This window comes from Corvus hawaiiensis, chromosome 6, assembly GCF_020740725.1.
Source record: "Corvus hawaiiensis isolate bCorHaw1 chromosome 6, bCorHaw1.pri.cur, whole genome shotgun sequence".
Classification (NCBI taxonomy): domain Eukaryota; kingdom Metazoa; phylum Chordata; class Aves; order Passeriformes; family Corvidae; genus Corvus; species Corvus hawaiiensis.
In genome coordinates this window covers 7,205,704-7,226,620 of record NC_063218.1, presented here as the reverse complement: position 1 = coordinate 7,226,620, position 20,917 = coordinate 7,205,704, and the positions used below count along the sequence as shown (strand labels likewise).

Sequence of the window (20,917 nt, the reverse complement as noted above, 5' to 3'; positions counted from 1 at the left end):
AGAGATATAGATCTCTCTTCCTCTCCATATATATATATATGTATATATTCACACACAGTGTCTGTGTACTACCTACATTGGTGCACACCTACATCCTGATCCTCCCAGCTCTCACCAAATTTGGAATGTTTTTAGATTCAGTTCTGATACAAGCAGATGGGCCTCACGACTCTTAATTCAGATATTCTGCAGTCAGCTGCAAGTATCTCACATTCACAGAATAATTCAGGTAGTTTATTTCCTACAGACAACATACATCATCTAGGGAAGGAAACCAGATTAAAATACACACACCCTGGTGCATTGCAGACTACTTATTACTGCAATAATCACTCCTACTTGTCAATACAAGGATTGCTGTTGTGTGCAGTTAATCACAGAAATAAATTCTAATTTAGTAATCTCAGTGCATACATTAAAACCCAAAAAGCACTTGAAGCATTTGCCAGTTTATTTGTATTAGTTAAAAAATTGGCAGCAACGCTATCTTCATGTTACAAAATTATTTTTGGCCTGCTGACAAAACCTGCTATAAGTCACTTGATCACTATTTATGTTGTCTCTATTGACCAAAAAGGAACCTTCAGAAACAAGGCTTGTCAATGGTGTAACTGCACTTATGGCTGAGCAGAAAATGGTTCAAAAGACACATGTGGTAGGAGCCACAGATACGGGCCAGAGACCCAGTCCCTCCAGATCTGATATCCAGAGGTTTCATTCCATTGACAGAAGAATACAGTAGTCACAGCTGGGCTTGGGGTATCTGATGTGGCTCAGGTGCCTGCAGGAATAATTCACAGCAGAAGCCAGGGTAAGCACTTCTGGAGAGTGCTGGGAAGCGAAGGGATTCCTCCTTGCTCCTTTGAAATGACACTGGTGCAGTGTCAGGGCACAGCAGGTTCTCCCGTAGTGCGAGAAGTGGAACAGAGAATCCACGTGGCAAATGGGAAACAGCAGCCAACAAGACTTTCAAAGATAAAATATGCTGCAAAACCCCGATGGTTAAGACAATTAAGTCCCAAGACTGTTTCAAACAGCTCCAGCTTTAGGATTCTTAATTATTAAAAATCATGTCATTGAATCAAAAGAGGTCATTAAACCCAAGCTTCTGTATTGTGCTTCAGCTACAATTACGAAGCGGGAGGTCGGTAGAGGAAGTATACTTTATATGCTCAGTGTCAACTAGCTTGAATACAGCAGTTTAAAAATTACTACAGATTAAAAGTTAGTGGTGGATTCTTCAGCACTCCTCCTTCCAGTCACTTCTTGCATTATATTCTCACTCATATCTTGTTCTGACTTAAAAAGAAGATCAGAGCACAGTTCCATTTACATGACTCATCAGGTGTTCTTCTGGGAGCTAAAAACAACCAAAAAAATTTAATTACTATTATATAGTACTGCAGGCAACTTTCAGGCTGAATTACAATCAAATGTCATTTGGAAACATATGGCATAATATGGGATTGGCTTAATTCCGTTATCTCAAGATTTTTGGAAAAATAAAGCCCAAATATTGAAGGCCTTCAAGAAGGCACTGACCTTTGGTTAATCATTCCTTTCAGAAGAGCCCATTAACTCCTCCTGACACTGGGTCCAAGTCTATATCATAGAAGCAGGGTCTTGTAGGAAGTCCTGGCATAGTGCTCATCTGGACAACAAGAGACAGAACGTTAAAATGGCAGCAGCAGCATTTTGTGCACAAGATCCAAGACTGAAGATTTCGATGGCAATAGGCAGTGCAGCTCCTTGCACACGAACAGACCAGAAAATGATGGTCATGGACCGTTTTGAAGCGCCCCATAAGAGTCAGGAACTCCTGGCTCAGTAGACAGATACGAAGTTTTTGCTTTTTATGATGAGGATTAAGTTTGGTTTCTGCAGCTGCAAGTGACTGAGCCCAAGATTTGGCTACGTACTTGGCTATCCAGCTGACCAGTTCACTGTTGGAGGAATGTTCATGGACTATGCTGTGATGAGACAATTCTGGCAGTTTTCTGGGTACTAAAGTGAGGCTACAATTTTTAATACAACTTTACCAACTGTAAAGTCTCAGTTGATTGCTGTTCTTCGAGAGTCTAGAACTAGACGTGCTAAATAATTAGGAGTAATTACTGTTGAGAAGACAGTTTAAATAGTTTGGTGTTTGTTTTGCTTTTTCTAAACTGGGATAAAGCTTAAACAGAGATGAACAAGTGAGTTCTGACTGGAACATGCTCAGAAGGGCTGTGCAGGGGCAGAACTGAAGCTCACAAAGCATCTGCCAGCACTACTGCCTCAGGCCAGTCCTCTCCACTTGTCCCACTGCCGAGTACCCAGTTTCAGGGATGCAGAACACAAGGCTGGCAGAAACTACACTTGGCCTGATTTATTCTTGCAGCCAACAGCATTTCCCCTCCCCTAACTCAGCATTTAGCACAGCAGCACACACAGGCTGAACACGGAGGCTCTACAAAGGTGGACAACTTGTGACCATGTTTGGTAGTTTGTGTCAGTGGTCATTAAGTGCTTTTATAAAAAGGGAGAATTTGAAAGGTCTCATTTTCTATCTGCATCACCCTGCCTCAGCTTTCACAGTCAGTATTGTTATGCCTGTCTCCATTAGATTAAAGATCTCTTTGGCAACCTGGTATTTTCTCCCTGAGCAAGTATTTTGCACGCTAATCAAATTACCTCCCCATCTTCCTTTTGATAATAAGCTAAGCAGCAAGGAGGCAAAGCTCTGTTGGTGAGGCCTTTTCTGCAGTTCTCAAAACTGTTCAGGGAGCTTTTGGAGTCCCAGCCCATCTTCCTAAGCCATTTACAAGTGCTAACACCAGTCCCACACGTACTGTACCACTGCAAGTCTTTCATGGCTTACGCAGAGGTAAAAATCACTTAAAAAGTCTCCTCTTTATAATGGATTCCAGGCTGCACTAGCTTTTTGTGAGAGCCACTGCCTTCCCAGACAGAGAAGAGGGGAGTCACAGAAAGGACCCCCATTCCTTGTCTTTGTGCTCAGCTCCATGAATATTTTGCTCTCAAGAACCTCTCAAGCAAGTATTAAGAAGTTCAAAGTGCCCAGAGGGGTTTTCCTGTTCCCAGCTCCCAGTCTCTGGCCACAAAGAGCAAGAAGCTTCCTATTTATTTATGTACTGCTGAAGAATCACGGAGCTTTGCAGATCTCCACCTCCAGATTCAGAGGGCCACAGCAGGAGCTGAGAGAGTGACACTCAATAGAGTAGGAGGTGCTGAAAATGTGCCTGACTTTGCCATTTCTTGCACTTTATTTTGAAATGAACAGTCAATTTGTCCTCCTTTCCTATCCACAGGGCAGCCCACAGTGGCTACTCTGCTATCTATTACTTAAAGGCAGTCTGCTTAAAACCCAAATTTCCATGCAGTGCAGAATAATTTCCATCCAGGATACTAATTTTCTGTACAAGTGTCTACAATGCTTCATGCACTCAGTTATTTTCAGAGCTGAAGGAATGAACTTTTTCTCCTTTATCCTCCTCCCCTGTAATACCACATGTGCTCAAAAAGAACACAGGGCAACTCACACTATTTACTTACAAGAAAAACATAGCCCACATGGGTATAATCAAACCCCTTGCAGGATTTCAAATAAAACTAATACCAATTAAACATATATTATTTGTTGCCCTTATGGATCTTTCAAAATAAATGCCATTTAGGATCTAAAAAACCAGAGCTGAATAAAGGAATTGTTTTCAATTCAGCAGCAGCACCAGAAAAGAAACCAAATCAATCTGAGCTCAATTATTTATTTCACTTTAAATCTAGATAACCTTTGAAATTTCCTTTAAAAGCTCAAAGTGTTTTATTGAAGTACAACAGTTTTGACTTTGAGCCAGAAAGGAAAAATCCAAAACTCAGAAGCTGAGAAAAAAATAAAATGTGACATGCCTTCGTGATTAACTTCAGATAACAAGAATAGGCACACACCAGTGATTAATTTCACCTCACATTTATCCTAAAAGCTTCTGCATAGAGCTACATATTTGTTGCATTTTCAGCTCACAGTTCAATGGGTGCTGCCAAAAATTTATTCTGAGGCTAACACATCCCCTCCTGAATGGGTTTAAAACAGTGATCTGATTCAAAATGCCCCAGACTGCTTCTCGAAAGGCCATCCATTCCCTGGGTTTTAGACACCACAGAAGAGTGATCATGTCCCAGCCAGAAGACTTATTGTTAACTCTGGCAGAATTAACACCATGATTCGCTACATGGCCAAGAAAACATTAGCAAACTGGTAAGGGAGCAGAAAGGAAAAAGTCCAACTCCATAGAAACTGAAGACATCAGAAAAAAAAAACCCCAAATGTTAGTTTTAATGTCTGAAAACATCTCTCTTGTTTACTCATTAATGCAGTGTACTCTTTCCTTCTCCAACGCTTATGAAATAAATAGTAAAATAAATCATTGTTTGGACTAAATCTTGGCTTGCAAAAAATGCCATTTCTAACAGGATCAGGCATGCTATCTTTCATTCTATCCCAAAACATACATTAATCTTTAGAACATGGATGAGCCAGACTTTAATCAGGATGTGGTTACCTTATTTATGCTTGGCAATCTGGAAACCTTAACTACCTTTTTTTTAAAAAAAAAAAAGAATTAAAAGAAAAAGGCAGCCAATATTTGGCTCTAGCTAGCATTGGAAGAAATAGAGGATCCAACTCTTAAATCAGCAAACTTCATCAACTGAGTCATGCACCCCTAATGCTTTTGAAACTTTATTATAACAAACATGTTGCCATGAAGATTTCATAAAAAGGTTCAGGCCTAATAAATAAGAAAAAGAGCTGCTTGCTCCAACTGCCTCATGCCCTAAGGTAATCTAACTAGTTACTCAACATTTGCCCAGAAGAGATTCCCCAGGTAAGATTTCCAGTGGATCCTTTCATCCTAGTGTTGTTTCTACGGATGCAAACCTGAATGTGAGTTCATTTTGCAGATAGCTCCTCTTTCTGCCAGGCAATTCATATCAAAGCTGTTCCAGGATCCTGTTTCCATTGTTGCTACTCTCTCCCCTCTCAGCTGACATTATGCCAATCACATCAAAGAACAGAAACTAGAAACTCAGGGGCACAGTGAAATGAGTTGTTGGAATTGTTGCAGGCTGAACAGCAAACAGATGGTCAGCAAAACCATGAGAACTGAGGAGGAGGGGAGCCTGATAAATGATTGATAGCACAGGTCAGCTTTGCTTTGGGGGTGTCTCATCCAGAGGCATCTGCTCGGTAAGCTTAGGAAGGGTTGCCTTGTTCTACCCTGATCCACAGGTGTACACAAAGGTCACCTGCAAAGTGCTTTCACCAGGAATGCAAAGTCACAACAGCAACCAGGTGGGCCAAGGATTTCTCCCTCTACCAGACTGCTGTTCCTAGAATTCAGTAACTACAGAGCTCACCCTTTTCTCAAAACTGAGGAAAAGAGAGATGTAGGTCCTGAGGGATACAGCAGGGCCTTGCTAATTATTCACATGTCATATGGCCTATTTCAGCCTCCCTCTTCCCCCTGAGAAAAATCCCTATTAAGGCATCTGATACACTGGACTGCTAAAACACCAACTGTAAGTAACAAGGACTCTCCTAATTTAAGATACATAATAGTAAGTGATTCCTGGAATGCACATGAAGTTTTTTCCTCACCCCACAGCTATCACATACCGTTCCTACTAGTGGATACAAGAATCCAGCCCCAACGCTGGCCCGAATGTCTCGGATTGGCAGAACAAAATCTGTAGGTGCTCCTTTTTGTTCAGGGTCATGAGATAATGACAAGTGAGTTTTAGCCATGCAGATTGGCAGGTTTCCAAACCCCTGGGAAAAGAGAAAGAAAAGGAATGACATAAGTGGAAAAAACAGTAATTTTTCCAGTACAAAAATGTAATTGCTCTATTGTGCTATTCTCTGCAGACATCAGAAATTTTATTCCCCAGCAAGTGCTTCATCCACAGCCTATCAGATCCATTGATCATTCTGCATCTCCATTCCTTCTCTCTCAAACTCTCTCCCCACCCCCTCATTAAGAACTAAAGAAAGAACCACCATGTCCCTTGGCACATCCAGCTGAGGAAAAAATTAATGGTATGGAAGTGCTGGATATACAACCGTGATAGACAACTTACTTTCTACTCTCTTCCCAAAACGTTCAACAGCTCAGAGTTACAACTTTTGTTCAGATGAGGTCAGTTAATTAGAAATGTTTGATCAATACAACTGCAGGTCATGAAGAAGTGGCAATTACATGCCTTTGGGATTTTGATGGATTTGTAAAGGAATATACAAGAAGCATGAAAGTGAGAAGCTATAGACACCAGTAGTAAATGGACTGCAAAAGGAAAATTGGTTACAGCAGTCTGCAACCAATGAATTGCCAGTCCTCACATTGCTCTTCTCTTCAAAGACTTTCAATAATGCAGAAGCCAGTAAATTCACAACAACGTCATGCCAGAGAACAGCAAAAGCAACACAGCAACCAGAAAACATCAAATTCAACAACCAGATGGCAGGTTCAAAACTTTAAAAACTTTCCACAACAAGTCTTGTATAATCCACAGAACTCTTTCCCCAATGTAATTGTGACTGACAAAAATCCACATGGACTCAAAAACTAATTAGTGGAACTTGATCTCAATGGAACAAGATGAAAAAATAATCAGAGACTATTTAAAACCAGCGTAATCACTTGTAATTCCCTAATTCTCTAAATGCTGAAAGACTGGAGAGTATAGTAGAGAAAGATCACTAAATCCTCCTGCTCTTTCTCCCCAAAACTATCACAGATGGTTACTGGATGGTCCTGGGCCACATGAGTGAGTTCTGTCTTCTTCACCAGAAGACAGAGTCAGTTTCTTCTTTCCCACATCCTCTTCTTCCTCTGCCACAGCAGCATTTAATGACTCCCAAGGACATGATTTGAGTGAGGATTACCTTCAAACACAGCTTGAACACTACTGTTTAGTATGATAATTTTAAATGAAAAGCACCACTGCTACCAGGTGATGTGGAAAACTCACCTGCTTAGTGTACAGGGCAACTTTCTCCTGTGCTTCTGGAAGCAGCTCAATGTCTCTTGCCCCATAGACCTGCTGGGCAATAAGCCTGATCTTATCTACAACAGGCAGCTAGAAAAACAAAAAAGACAGGCAACTCAGTGTGGCCAAAGTACAAAGACCTGCAGCACCACAGCAGTTTCAGATCCTCCACATGTACTGTGAAGCGCCCATCTGTAGACATAAGGCTTAATTCCATTTGCTGTAGAGCAAAATAGAGAGTAATTTGAGTGTTTTCAAAACGTGTTTCAGTATTTCAGTAGGTAGCAAAACAGTAAGAACTGACTAACTATGTCTTTGAGACTGGTGGAATCAATGTTACAATTCTAACACCACATTTCTACTCAATTTCTCAGGCAGCCTTTTAGACAGCCCCAAGCAACTTAAGCTAGTGAAACCAACTGATACAAACAAAGCATCTCTGTAACAGTGCAAGTTCCTACCTCCACATTATAGAGGAACCTGAAGTTGCTGGGTGCCTGGGATGCTCTCTGAACAGCTCGGGCCAGGGCCAGGGCTCCTTTCCCTCCCTCTGCCCAGTGAGTGCACTCCACAGCATCGAATGCTCCTGCCTCCTTTGCATGTTGTACTACAAGGGCCAGTTCAGCCTTGGTATCTGTCCTGCAAAGAAGAAGTTTGCATGTTTGTACCAGAATGCACACACAGTAAATGAATGTCTGCTCTTGACAAGATCTAAAACCTGTCCAAAGAAATCACAGCTACCAGAAAGCTGCTCAGGGGTTATCCACCAGAGCCTCCTCCTTGGCTGGCATCAGCTTTAACACCACATCTCAAAGTACTTCTGCTGCACAAAAAGACCACACAGTGGTTGTTTCCTGTGCAGTCCAACATGCAGAGCCCAATTCATGCATTTTCCAACAATGCAAAACTGCGGCATTCCAGTATCTGAAGGGAGCCTACAAGAGAGCTGGAGAGAAACTTCTTACAAAAGCATGTAGTGACAGGACAAGGGGGAATGGTTTCAAACTGACAGAATAGGTTTAGACTGGATACTAGGAAAAAATTCTTTACTGTGAGGGTGCTGAGGCACTGGAACAGGTTGCCCAGGTGTTGAAAGTGCTCCTGAAAGTGTTCCAGGCCAGGTTGGATGGGGTTGTGAGCAACCTGGTCTAGTGAAAGGTGTCCCTACTCATGGCAGGGGACTGGAACTGGATGATCTTTAAGGTTCTTTCCAACCCAGGTCATGCTACGGTTTTATGACTCAATCTGCATTCCCATTTGGAAATGCTGCCAACAACACATCAACAGCACTGAAAACAAGAGTTTGTGTTAAACACAGTGTACGAAGTGCTAAAATGTTACACCTCTGCATAACCTCCCCATCCCAGCTCACTTACTTGAAAGCATTGACAGCCACGACCACTGGGACACCAAACATCCGTGCGTTCTGGATTTGCTTGTTTAGGTTGCTGCAGCCTTTTGCCACCAGTTGAAGATTCTATGAAGATGACAGCAAGCAGAAAGCATATTTTAGCAGGGACAGGGAAACTTTTGTTCCAAACCCACTAAATCCAAAAGCTAATGGTAAAAATGTCAAACTGGAAATGAAACCACAAAGACAAAACCCCAGTGCTGCTTTCTGAACAGTCCAGACCACTGCATGCTCTTGGGCAGAAGGCAGGAAAAAGAGTGACTGCTTCTAATGATCACTAGTTTCAGCTATCAAGCCAAGATAAGGGAAATCCCTTTTTACCACTTTTTGTTATTCTTAAAAAGTTAATACCTGTTTTCATTAACTCCCCACAGTAAAGCCTCAGTTTCTCTCTGACACATTTCTCTTTATGTATTAAATATCACCAGCAGTGAATTTCATGACATCCGTTTGAAGTCTGTGGCAACAGCTTTCAGTTTACATATATTTACATTTTGCAGCATCAGAGACTATTCCTGGAAATTCAGACATTTCATCCCTTCCTATGCAAAGGACAATATATACAGTAGCTCTACGAGTGAAAGAGCTGCAGCAATGTAAAGAGCCCGATAAATTATCCAAGTGTATGTAACCATTCAAGGCACAAGGATGGAAGGTGAGACTTTAGTTCACTTTCCTCACTTACTTGCAAAAACCGCTGCTAAGGAGAGAGTAATTAGAGAGGCACTCTGAATATTTTCAGAGACAGTATTTCAGCCAAGTAATTACTCCACACCGAGAGGGTTGGGGAAACAGAGTAGGTATTACTATGAAAAATTGAGCACACAAGCAACTGTGTGAGTTAAGGAGGAAAAAAGAGGCTCTGAACATTGGCTAGGTCAAGGACAATAAATGCTTGAAAGAGCAGAGCCAAAGTAACATCATAAAAAAAAAAAAAGAACATTACAGCTTGTATGAAGCAGCCTTTCTGTGGCAGCTAAGTAAGTGACACACTAGTAATCCAGGCAGGCATTGCATGACACCATCATGCCACGACCACAGTTAGCTGGTCCACTGTCACAACAGCTTAAGATTACCTCTTCTGTGTATTCCTTTGGCAAAGGTACCCCAGCAGTGACCTGCAAAAAAAAGGGAAGAAATGGAGGCCCATTAGACTTCTATCCATTACAGCAATCCGCGCTTGACTCTTATTAAAACGGTATCAAGATACAACATCCTACTCCATGCTGATCCTTTTCATTTGTAAGAAAAAAATAAAAGGAAGAATAAAAGACTGCATGATAAAACACATGACTGACTCTGGGACTGTCACACTTGGCCCAGCATGCAGGCACTTCACTAGGGCAATAAAACCAGCAGCTATGAACCTCTAATACACTACAATGAAGCTGTTGCCAAACAGGGAAATATCAATTCCTTTTACAACTGTGAATTTCAAGACAATTTCAAGCTGATCAAACCCCACAGGGTTCTAAGTGACTGGATCAGAGCAACAGGAACAGCCCCTCAGGCCTACTGAAAACCTTCCCCAGTACTTACTGCAGGTCCTCCCCCGTGCATTTTCAGAGCTCGGACAGTAGCAACCAACACCACCACGTGAGGCCGGAGACCAGAATAGCGGCACTTAATATTAAAGAACTTCTCCATGCCTATGTCTGCACCAAATCCTGCTTCTGTAACTAGAAAAGGAAATAAAAAGAAGTTTGTGAAAGATTTCTGGGTGAAGAAATCATACACTGATCATATAAACCAGAATCTTCTTCCAAGAAAAAAAAAAAGGGCCTAAAGACAGTTATGATAAAAAAAGGCAGATCCCTCCCTCCAACATAAAAAAGAAATAAAAATACCCCACACTCCACACACTTACCAACAAAACCATCTTTCCCCACAAGCTTCAGTGCTATTTTGTCTGCCAACACAGAGGAATTCCCATGTGCAATATTGGCAAAAGGTCCAGCATGAACAAACACTGGTGTTCCCTAGAACAGGGGAGATGTGGGAGAGAAAGAGAAAATCAGAAAGTGCAATTTTGCAAATATGAAGCATGTCAGAAGCTAAGTACTGTGGTGTCTGAAAGTAAAGAAAAACACTTTTAGAAGACAGATCTTAAAGCCTTCTGATCACACATTTGTTATCAGCAATAAGGACTACAGGGCAAACAGGATTATTATAATCTCCACAAGTGGAGGTACTAATCCTCTTAGGAAAAGGATGGCTAAATCCCAGCAACTCTTCATCATTCTCCTTCATCCACACCATTTAAATTCCCAAAACACTTCTTGACATTAAAGACAACAGAACAAAGACATAGCAAAGTTTAGTGCATTTCCTCAGGGTCATCCCACACGCCAATGGCAGACCTAGAAGGAACCCAGCCCTCTCCCCTAGCCCTGAGGAGGAAACCACAGTAAACCCCCAACTCTGAGCTGCGCAGACCCACACTGACTGTGATGAATGAACTAAACCAGTTGCTGAGTGCCTTCTCAGAGCCAAGAAGCAAATCATCTGTGCTCACCTCTAGTGTCTGCATGAGGTTTGGTTTAACAGCATCTTTCATCAAGACAGCCAGAGCTCCAGTCACTCCCTGAAACATAAAAGGACAATCAGTTTCCACATGTACCAAGACCTTGAGATGGTTCCTATGCAGTGTCAAAGCTCTGATTTTTGTCCTGGTGGGCTTTTGGTACCAGAACCAGAAGCTGCTCAACACAGAACTAACTCTAGTCAGGGCAAAGCATTCCTGTAAGAGGATCTGTGATTTCTGGTGGGAGCAGCCTCTTGGTTGTGACCTTGCTGGGCCATCACTTCATAGCAAAGGCACAAAGAACAATTAATTCATGTTTCAATGCTATGGCAAGGTTAGCAGATAAGAGCAGCAAGGGAGTAACCTTTCAATAAGTATGGTTTACTGTAGCCCATTCAGCAGCACAAAGCAATGTTCTTAGATCTTGCTGGTGGATCTATCTTGGATTTTCTTCTTTTCAGCAACTCTGTCTACATACTGGCCTCAAAATGTCATAACAACCTGCTACACCCTGCTCAAGTCTCTTGTGCAGAAACAACTTTTAAAGTGAACCTCTGTGCTGATAAGAACAACCAGGCTGACATGAAAGGCAAACACTAGAGCCCGTATTTCCTCCCAGGTGCAGCCACGTACCCTGCTGAATTCTGCTTCCTGTGCAATGAAAGCCTTGTGATTTCATTCCCATATGCTTTGGGAAAAAAAAATGTGGACTTGGTCATTCTTGTGACTGACAGTCCAGTGGAAACCAAACCAGCTGTTACCCAGCACTTGAAAAAGTAACTAAATTGCAGTCATGAGTCCTGAGCCAAATGCTCACAGCAGTTATGAAAACCTTGACCCATAATGGCTTTTTCTTCCCTTTCAATTTCAACTGAATTGCAGCACTCAAAGATATGAAAGACTATTTCTTTATAAGACATTCAACTGCTTTGGTTCATTACTTTCAATCTTGCCACATGAAAGCTTATTTAGCATTTAATGTTAAATAAGACTTCACTCATCTCCACAATAATGAAAACTACAGAGCGAGATTTCCATGGCGACATTTCAGACCCGTGTCGCTCAGTGGCACTTCGATACATCCCAGCTCTAAAAACCTGTAGTCAGTTTTTGATTCCACATTTCTTCCCAGATTGTTTTTGCACTTGCTGGTAGCACAGTCATGGCATTGGTTGCATCACAGCAGTGGGACCCAGCCAGGTCTCTGCAATCACCACATTTCTGCCTGCATGAGGAGTGTATAACATGGTCCTAACAACACAAGCCAGTGGCTGCCATCAGTGCAAACATGTAACAGACAAGGGAACCTGTTGGATGTCTGATACCATCCTCCATTCTGCAGTTGGAATGGACAGAATTAGATATAATTAGACTTTTAAAAAGTTTAAAAAAAGTTGAGATGAAAGACTTCCATCACCTGGACTCTGCAGAAAAGTCAAGTAACTCCAAAGCCAAGCACCATCTGCCTACACAGCTGATGGGCAGTAAGACTCCTGTTTTCCAGAAAAATGGTTTAACTCAGTTACTTAAGTTAAACTGGCAGCATGCTAAGTGTAGGAATTAAAATCTTAAAGCTGCCTACAGAACTTTGGCACATGGTCTTTCTCATTCCCAACACATGTCTCACATAGGGATTTACAGATAAATGCTTCCAGCCTGGCACTTCTCCTGCAAGGCCAGAGTCAGGCCACCAATCTACTGTTACTTAGCCTTATCCTGGGAGGAAGTAAAACAAATACACAACACTCCCACATCCCCCCAAAACACAAGAAAACAAAAAACCTGCAGCAAGATAGCAAGAGCTGGGTAAGCCTTAGTGCCCTGTCCCACCCAGCTGGAAACCCAGGTCAGGAAGAAGTGCCTGGGACACAGGGCATTGCCCTGAAACCACGCTGAAGCACCATTTGGGAACGTGCTATTTGACACACTCCACAAACCTGCCAAGAATTAACAATTATTGGAGGGACAGCTGCAAAACAGTGCTGCAGCTTGCAACTGCTGCTTAGGGATGCTTTATACACTTCATAAACTGGTAACAGGCATCACCAGTGCTGTGACATTCAGCATTTCATGCAGTGGAAATTAAATATTTGTGTCCCTCATCAAAGGCTGCCTTACAGAGAACACACACTTTTTTTGCAAAGGCTTTGGTTTTTATAGCATTCACAGACTCCCGGAAGAAGGTATTTCATTGTCTGTAATTAAATTTGCACAAGGCTTTGTTCCTGCTCAATGTTTTCCTCACTCCAGGGAGCCTAAGAAACAGGATGGCCAGCAGGATGCATTTTGAGTTCTTCTGATTCATAAACATGCTTTTTACGCAGAAACCACCACGTATTTCCCCCGTAACTCCTGTGGTGCCAGTTTCAACTTGACACACAGCACATCACACAGGACCCCTGTCCCTGCCCAGGTCAACACACACATCCTCTCTGGATAAGGTGGCAGCCACACTGAAGTAAAAAACCTTCACTAACTGCAGGGGCTGGGATTTTATCTTTGATCTTCTATATGTTAAATTTTTTCTGCACAGAAGCATCTGTCTGCCTTTTAATCCAAGGACTTTCAGAAATAAGAGGAAAAAGCATTTAATGACAATGGCTCTTACAAGGTCATCTGCTGTAACTGGTTGTCCTTTTTTGCTGGAAGCTACCACCATTCTGCCAAATCGCTTTTTCATATCATCCAACCCATCAGCCAGGGCTAGGACTGCCATGATTTCACTGCTCACCGTGATGTCAAACTGAGCCTGCAATAGATGAATGAAGGATGTGAATTCATTAAGATTCCCTTCCAGCAATCCTTACCCCTGTTCAATTCTTGAAACAAGGAAAATCATCACCATCACAAAAAAAAAAAAAGAGAAAGAAAAAAATACAGACATACAATATACAAGAAATCCAAAGCACTGATCTCAGAACATAGTTCATTTAATTTGGCCATTTTAAACTGGATTTTTTTTCTGCAAAATTAAGTAAAACCTACTCATTCTGTTGCTATTACGTGTCTCTCCTGGCACGTACATTAGTGATTCATGTAAGAACACTCAACACTAACAAATTCTGGCTTTGAACACTGAGCTTACTAACTCATCTGATTATTGCTAAACAATACAGTAAAAGACAACAAAAAAACCCAGATTCTATAGGAAATCAAGGGTAGAATTCATCTGACATAATGCAGACACTTCCACCTTAGGGAAGCTAAGCACCCTAAGGACATTTCAAGTCAAAAGAAACAGGTTTATCTGAGCACTGTTCATCTGAACTATAAATTTGACACTTACTTAAGGGATGAGGGGGGAGTCACAGCCCAATTGCCTCTCTTATTCTATTGATTATACAATTAATCTAGACAAGCTCAGATACTGTGCCTAGTTTTGGCCAGATACACCCCACCCAAAACACCTGCAGTAGTGAAGATGAACCATTGTCATGTACCATCTTTAGAAAGGGCACTTGTGTACCACTGTTACGCCACAGACATCCCAGTTTGGGAAGCCAATATTCAGAAGAGAACAGGAAGGAGGGAACAGACAATAAAACTAAACACAGCACTGGTAGCAAATTTAACTGTTTGGTTGAGAAGACTTTTTCCTTTAACAAGGTAGAGGTAAAAGAAGAAAATAGCTGGAGTTACAGAAACTTGCTTTAGGAACACCTTGTCCAAAGTACTTTTTAAAACATGCAAGAAAAGGGAACAATTACCGTTCGTGTGAAGCCTTTCTCTGTTGGAGACTGTCCAATAGTGATTTTCCTAAGGAACCTGTCATTTGTATCCAGTACTGCAAGGAATCAGAGAGGTAAGATGTCACACTGCCAAGTCATAAATTCACATCTAAGCCCTGTGACAAACACCCAGCCAGGTCATCAGTGAAGATAAGATGGCAGTTAGAGAAACCATCCTCTCCTAAAGAATGGCAAGTGCTTCTCAATGTGATTCTTACACAAAAACTGCAATGAAGTTAAGATACCCACAGATACACCAGACTCTGCACTGCATCCAGAGAGAGTCTGCATCCCTTTGGGTGCATTAACCACCAGACCAGAGGTTCTCTGAAAATCAGAACTGCTAATATTATTACAATTGATTTTTCGCCATCATTAACCAATATGAATTCAGGAAATTACTGCAGTCAAAAAGAAACAAAATTATCACTTTATAAGTTAAGTGATAAAATGGTCAGATACTGTAATTTAGTGAGAATTGTTTCACATAGCTCCATTAAGTCAAATTACCTTGGAAACACAAACTGTGAAATACTGGCTTAAATTTGCTGTTTCTTTCTATATGCTTGAAATATTCCAAGCGTTTTATGAAGTATTTCCCATGAGGCAGACTACTTTAGCCTCGTTACAGATTATGAAGCAAATTCTGGAGAATACATGTCACACTATATTTTAAAAGAAAGAAGAAAAAGCAATACTCTTGGAGCCTAACTCAGGAAAGAAGCTCACTTTTAAAATTCTTTTGATAGTGAAATATTAAATCTGCCAGACCAGAGAATGGTCTTACCTTCAACTATCCTTAAAAACCTTTAAAAAAATCTGGCCTTCATTTGCTGCCAGTCCCCGACAGAGCAAGTGGGCAGATTAAAACTGAGTTGAATCCCAGAGCAGAACCCTCTCCTTACTCACAGAGCAGCCAGGTAAAAAGGCTGTTGGCTACAGCTGCGAAATTCAACTCTCTCAGTGACTGACAAATCCAGGAACACTAACTTGCACCCATTAGCCAACTCTTAATATTTGTGAATTCAGAGCAGATTCAAGACCCTGTGTTAGACCATTTAGAAATGGGATCCCAGCTGCAGGCAACTATCCCACCAAACTTAATGAAGGAGGGGCCAGCTCTGCTCTCTTTCCCATTTTCCCAGGAAACACAGTTTCAGCTGCAATTGCAAATGTCTCTTCTGACACACATTTCCTTTCATTTAATGTCTCTAATACCTCTCTGCCATGTTATGGTGCCTGGGTCTATGTCCAATCTCACAAATGAGTTTACTTCTTCCTTTGTCAAAGCCATAGGATCAGTTTTGTTAATGCCCAGTTTCTATGGGAAGAAAGACAAATAAAAGGTATAGTGAGAAGATTCACAGAAATGACCCTTATACTGCAGCACTGAGGCTTTGGCAGCAGCATCTGCATATTCAGAAATAAGGACCCCTTTTTGGGGCCCTTTCTCCCAGACCCCACAACAAGGTAAGATGATCCATATCAGCACATAGTGGACAGAGCTTGCTGCTGTCCAGCTTGTAAAGGGCAAGGCAGACAATGGAGCTCATTAGGGCAGGTTGTCACCAAGCTTTGTGCAAGGCACCTACAGAAAGAGCAAGAGACAGCTCTGCAGTTCCTTCCACGCCTTGTTCTCGTCATTAGTCTCACATGCTTACATCCATTTCTCATTAGTTTGCCTGGGGTCACTGCACACAGCCACACATATTTAAAGCCATTGCTTTCAGCATGCTGGTTAAGCAGCACAAAGGAGGAATTAAACAATTCAGTCACAAGGCTGTCAGCATCCCAGAAAGCTGATCTTGAACACACTGAGAGGATGGGCAGTTTGCCAAGTTGCTTAATTGAGAGAAGAATTATCTCAAGAAGCCTGATACAAGCGCAAGCTTAGGCACGAGGGAAACGATTCAGTTGATTTATGAACGAGTAAGGTTTTCTTAATTAACTAGACAGTTAAGTCGTATTTTTCTCCTGAAGAACAGCAGGGAAGAAGAAAGTCTGTTCTTTTCCTCTTCAAGCATATCATTTAGAAAAGGAAATAAGCAACAACAATGACAGAGATATCATCTTTCTGGAGTATTAGCATCCTGTGCACATCTTGACATTTAATAACCAGAAGAGTGGTTAGGGTAGAGTTCCCTCAGCAGTCCATCAGGAACACCATGCAGTGGGACATCATTTCTTGCTCAGCAGTGAAAGCAAACCACACATTCTCTAATGGTTAAGACATTATAGCCAATTAATAGATCAGTTTTACCTTCCCAAGTGACTATTGCTCCTGACTTGCAAGTAGACAACTGATCCAGCCTGAATACAAAATAGGCTTGTACCTTGAAGAAGCTCAGCAGGGCCCAGTCAATCCTCCTAGCTGCAAGGTTCAAGCCCAGTGCAAAACTATTCATCTGCTAATCCTCATTTTTGCAGAAGTCAATGTGAACTTGCACATGCCCTGAAGTTTCGAGGATCAGAGATGCTGTGGGCTGTTCAGGGACTGCCATTCAATGACAGGGCTACTTATCTAACTGGGAATTCTTTTAATTTTTTTGCAGTGGAGGAATTTGCCACATAGGAAACAGGTGTTTTTTTCACTTTTCTTTGTTTTCTCAATCTGGGTAAGACAAAGAAAATTCTCTATGTTCTCTTTTTGCTGAATTTTATGAATTGCCTTTTTTTGTGCTGCATTATCTACATAGCTGTCGCATGGGTACCACTAATCTCTAGCTGTAACTGTGTGTTAGGTACAGAGACTAATTCTGGTCTTTTCTTAAACTGCATTAAGGACACTGAACTGACACCACTAATAAAGGACACTAATCTCTGCCTCTTCCCACTGTGTTAATCACAGAGTGATTATGACCGAGTTATATCAATGATTCCTCCCCTCGGGGCTGCATCTCACTGTTTCCTGTGCTGTATGAAGGGTTACCACGCTTCTGCACACTTTATGTAAAAAATAAATGCCAGTAGAATGACCTAGGGGACAACAAAGGCTTCTGTAAGGTAGCTCTGACTACCTGAAGGATGAGTAAATGGAAGAGAACCAGAAACCAATGAGAAAGCACAGAGCTCACCTGTAGTCTTCGGATCTGAATATCTGAGAACTTCCTGACACCATTAACAGACGGCACCAAACGGTTGTAGAGAGCCTTGCAGAATGAAACAAACACTTAATCAGCACTGCTGGCACACCCAAAACAGTCTGGCCAAAGCAGGCTGGGATCAAATGCATGGCAAGAAAGGATTGTACCTGGTCAGACTGAGTCAGCTCGTGGAATATACGCGCGTCAATAGCAGCAGCGACCAGATTGTTGGCTGCAGTGATGGCATGGATGTCACCTGTGAGGTGAAGGTTAAACTAGAGGACAGAAAACATATCAGTTACCTCATCCTGCTGCAATTTTCATTTATTCCAACTCACCGTAGACAGATGGAAAGAGGAGTATTAATAGTAATGTTACAGTGGGTGAGGGTGGAGGGGGAGAGATTGCTCAGTGCAGTATGTGGAAGAGAGGAAAGAATTTCTCTAAAACATAAAAATGCCTCCCCCACATCCATGTCATTTTACAAACTTCTAGAACAAAGCTCCCAAATAAAAAGTTGTTTGTTTTTTTCTTTTACCCTCTACCAGAACAGTTCTCACAGGCTCCTTGACACTTAAAAAGACTCAACTCAGCACATTCTGCGATTCTGTGATCTGCATTGCTCCTCCTCTCACCTTCCTCCTGACCCCCTCATTTGCACAGCAGGTTTTACACATACATTAGCTGAAGTGGCTGCTGCTCCCACAAGGGAATCTGAGCTAAACTGGAACTAGCAACCTTGTGCGGCACTAGCAGTGGAGCTGTGGTTGCACAGAGTTCTGCTTAAGGTAACCACCCAAACAGAGAATCACAGGCAGAACTTGTAGACCACGTACTACACAGTGACACTGCTAGTAGTTTTCTTAGTTCTATCTCATTAAAACATAGTTTGAGTGGGTTTGCCTACATGAGTTATCTGGCTGCACTGTAGCTGTGAAGCTGGTGAAGGATCTAGATTGGATATGAGGGAAAATTTCTTCATGGAAAAGGTTGTCAAGCATGGGAACAGGCTTCCCATGGAAGTGCTGGGGTCACCGTCCTTGGAGGTATTTAAGAAACATGCAGTGGCACTTGGGGACACAGTTTAGTGGTGGGCTTGGCAGTGCCAGGGGAACGGTTGGACGTGGTGATGTTAAAGGCCTTTTCCAACCTAAATGATTATGGCAGGTGAGTAAAAGGTGTGGTTAAAACAACCCTCTTCATCTCTAGCAAAGCAGCAAAGAAAGAAGATGAAAAGGGGATATTAGAAAAGGTGATATGACAGAATACCTTACAATACCATTTTATTGAAGCCTTTTTTACTGTGGTCTCAAAACCCACAAAGCTAAAACAGAATGCAGCTAGTCACACACTGATTATAAATCCTAATTCGTAAATGCTAATTGTTGTCTCATTCTGCATAGATGCAACAAGAAGCAATTATTATTACCTTGGTTCTAAAGTATGGACTCAAAAGTTTTCCACTGGCTATATTTTTTCATAGGATGAAAGCTGCATGCAGAATTATTGAATGATGTATCAAGGCCATTACTGTAACTAGTGACTCCAGATTCTTTAATTTTACCAGACGTGCATTTACTAAAACACCCCCACAAAACTGTGTGTATTTGTACCATGTGGACTATACTTTAAGAAAGTCATCCCAGCCAGTTTGGTTCCTAGAGCATGGCTGTTTCCCACTGCTGCACACAGTCAGGTATTTTGGCTTGTCTTATTAACACTCCCAAAGAGGAGGAGGTTATTTTTCCTGTCACATCTATCCTTCGCACATGTTCTTGGCACATGACTAAATCAATATTCTGCCTCCTGAACATCTTTATCTTTTATGGACTTGCTGCATCAATTAGAACAAACAGCCTTTTTGATAGTTTCTGCTTTTCTTCCTGAAATTGTCCTGTGTCAATCTACAGTGCATGAGACAAAGGTACAATTCTACAGGCAATTACTCTGAGAGCTGAGAGAGGCACGAGAGCACATGCTACACGTGCTTCTTAATTCCCTGCCTCCAGACACAGAATTTCACTTGTTGCCAAGTCACACCACAAACATGCTCCAGTGCCAGCCCCCCACAGGCTGAGGTTTCAGCATTGCTGATTCCCAAATTCCCTTTTCCCAGTTCATGTCAGTAATCTAAAACACAAGTACACCAAAATAGCTCATGGAAAGAGTCGGTGGCCACCACAGCTGACAGAACTATGCAATATTCTTCCAAAATGCATTAAACCATTATCATCTTCATTTCAGTGCTGGGAAAATGAGGCACAGGATGTACTTTGCTCCAGGGTATACAGCAATTCATGGCAGAGAAGGGGAGGGAACAGAGGAACTGGGAATTCCTGGCTCTATGAAGTTCCCTTACCACGAAGGCACACTTCTGAAACAAGCCAAGGATGACTGTTTGCTAAAAAAAAAAGCTTTGCTGAAATCAAGGACCCAGTTCTTGCAAGTGCTACACTAGAGTCATCAACTTATAGATTTTCTAAGTTATCTGACTGCAGTATCTCTCCAAGGTCTGTGAGCTGTAAGTGCAATGAGGCTTTGTATAAAGAATTACCTCTTCCATGGGGACAACTTGACAATAGCCACCACCTGCAGCTCCACCTGCAGAGAGACAACAGTCAGACCACACCAATCCAGGTGCCTCCAGCCCAGAGTGCTGTTACATGTTTGCTTAACAGCTCCAAGAGGGCAGCTACCATTGGGCAGCTGAGTTTAAATCCCAACACAGTACCTCGAAGACAAAACTGAAGAACTTACCTAAAACTCTTTTTTCTTAAAATAAATGCAATTGTAACTAGAAATAAGGTAAAACTACAGTGCAGCAGAATAGTAGTTCTGAATGTCATCTTTGCCCATTGTAGGCCAACTGCAAGCAACAGAACAATCATACCTTTTATGCCAAAAGTTGGCCCCTGAGAAGGCTGCCGAACACAGGCAAAGACATTCTGGTGAAGGTGTGCTCCTAAGGCTTGGACAAGGCCAACAGTGGTGGTGCTCTTCCCCTCTCCCAGGGGAGTGGGAGTTATTCTGCAGCAACAAAGCAGAAGAGACACAATTACACCCTTGTAGAGGGTGAGAATCAAATCCCAGGCATAAAACAGTCACCCAGTGATTGCAGTTGTTA

The 20,917-nt window shown here is 42.0% G+C and overlaps 1 protein-coding gene across 1 annotated transcript in view; it reads right to left on the bottom strand.

Annotated features, from left to right (window-relative positions):
* Positions 1–212: 212 nt before the first annotated feature.
* MTHFD1 (methylenetetrahydrofolate dehydrogenase, cyclohydrolase and formyltetrahydrofolate synthetase 1) overlaps positions 213–20,917 on the bottom strand; it is a 40,759-nt gene continuing 20,054 nt past the window's right edge. The window contains exons 12-28 of the mRNA XM_048307606.1: positions 20,684–20,820; positions 20,348–20,394; positions 17,961–18,068; positions 17,785–17,859; positions 15,929–16,031; positions 14,690–14,766; positions 13,591–13,731; positions 10,974–11,042; positions 10,326–10,437; positions 9,998–10,137; positions 9,535–9,576; positions 8,424–8,524; positions 7,509–7,686; positions 7,030–7,137; positions 5,678–5,830; positions 1,543–1,651; positions 213–1,360 (exon numbers count right to left, since the gene is read on the bottom strand). Of these exons, the coding sequence (XP_048163563.1) occupies positions 1,562–1,651; positions 5,678–5,830; positions 7,030–7,137; positions 7,509–7,686; positions 8,424–8,524; positions 9,535–9,576; positions 9,998–10,137; positions 10,326–10,437; positions 10,974–11,042; positions 13,591–13,731; positions 14,690–14,766; positions 15,929–16,031; positions 17,785–17,859; positions 17,961–18,068; positions 20,348–20,394; positions 20,684–20,820 (1,681 nt within the window). The 3' untranslated portion in view covers positions 213–1,360; positions 1,543–1,561. The remainder of the gene's footprint in view (positions 1,361–1,542; positions 1,652–5,677; positions 5,831–7,029; positions 7,138–7,508; positions 7,687–8,423; positions 8,525–9,534; positions 9,577–9,997; positions 10,138–10,325; positions 10,438–10,973; positions 11,043–13,590; positions 13,732–14,689; positions 14,767–15,928; positions 16,032–17,784; positions 17,860–17,960; positions 18,069–20,347; positions 20,395–20,683; positions 20,821–20,917) is intronic.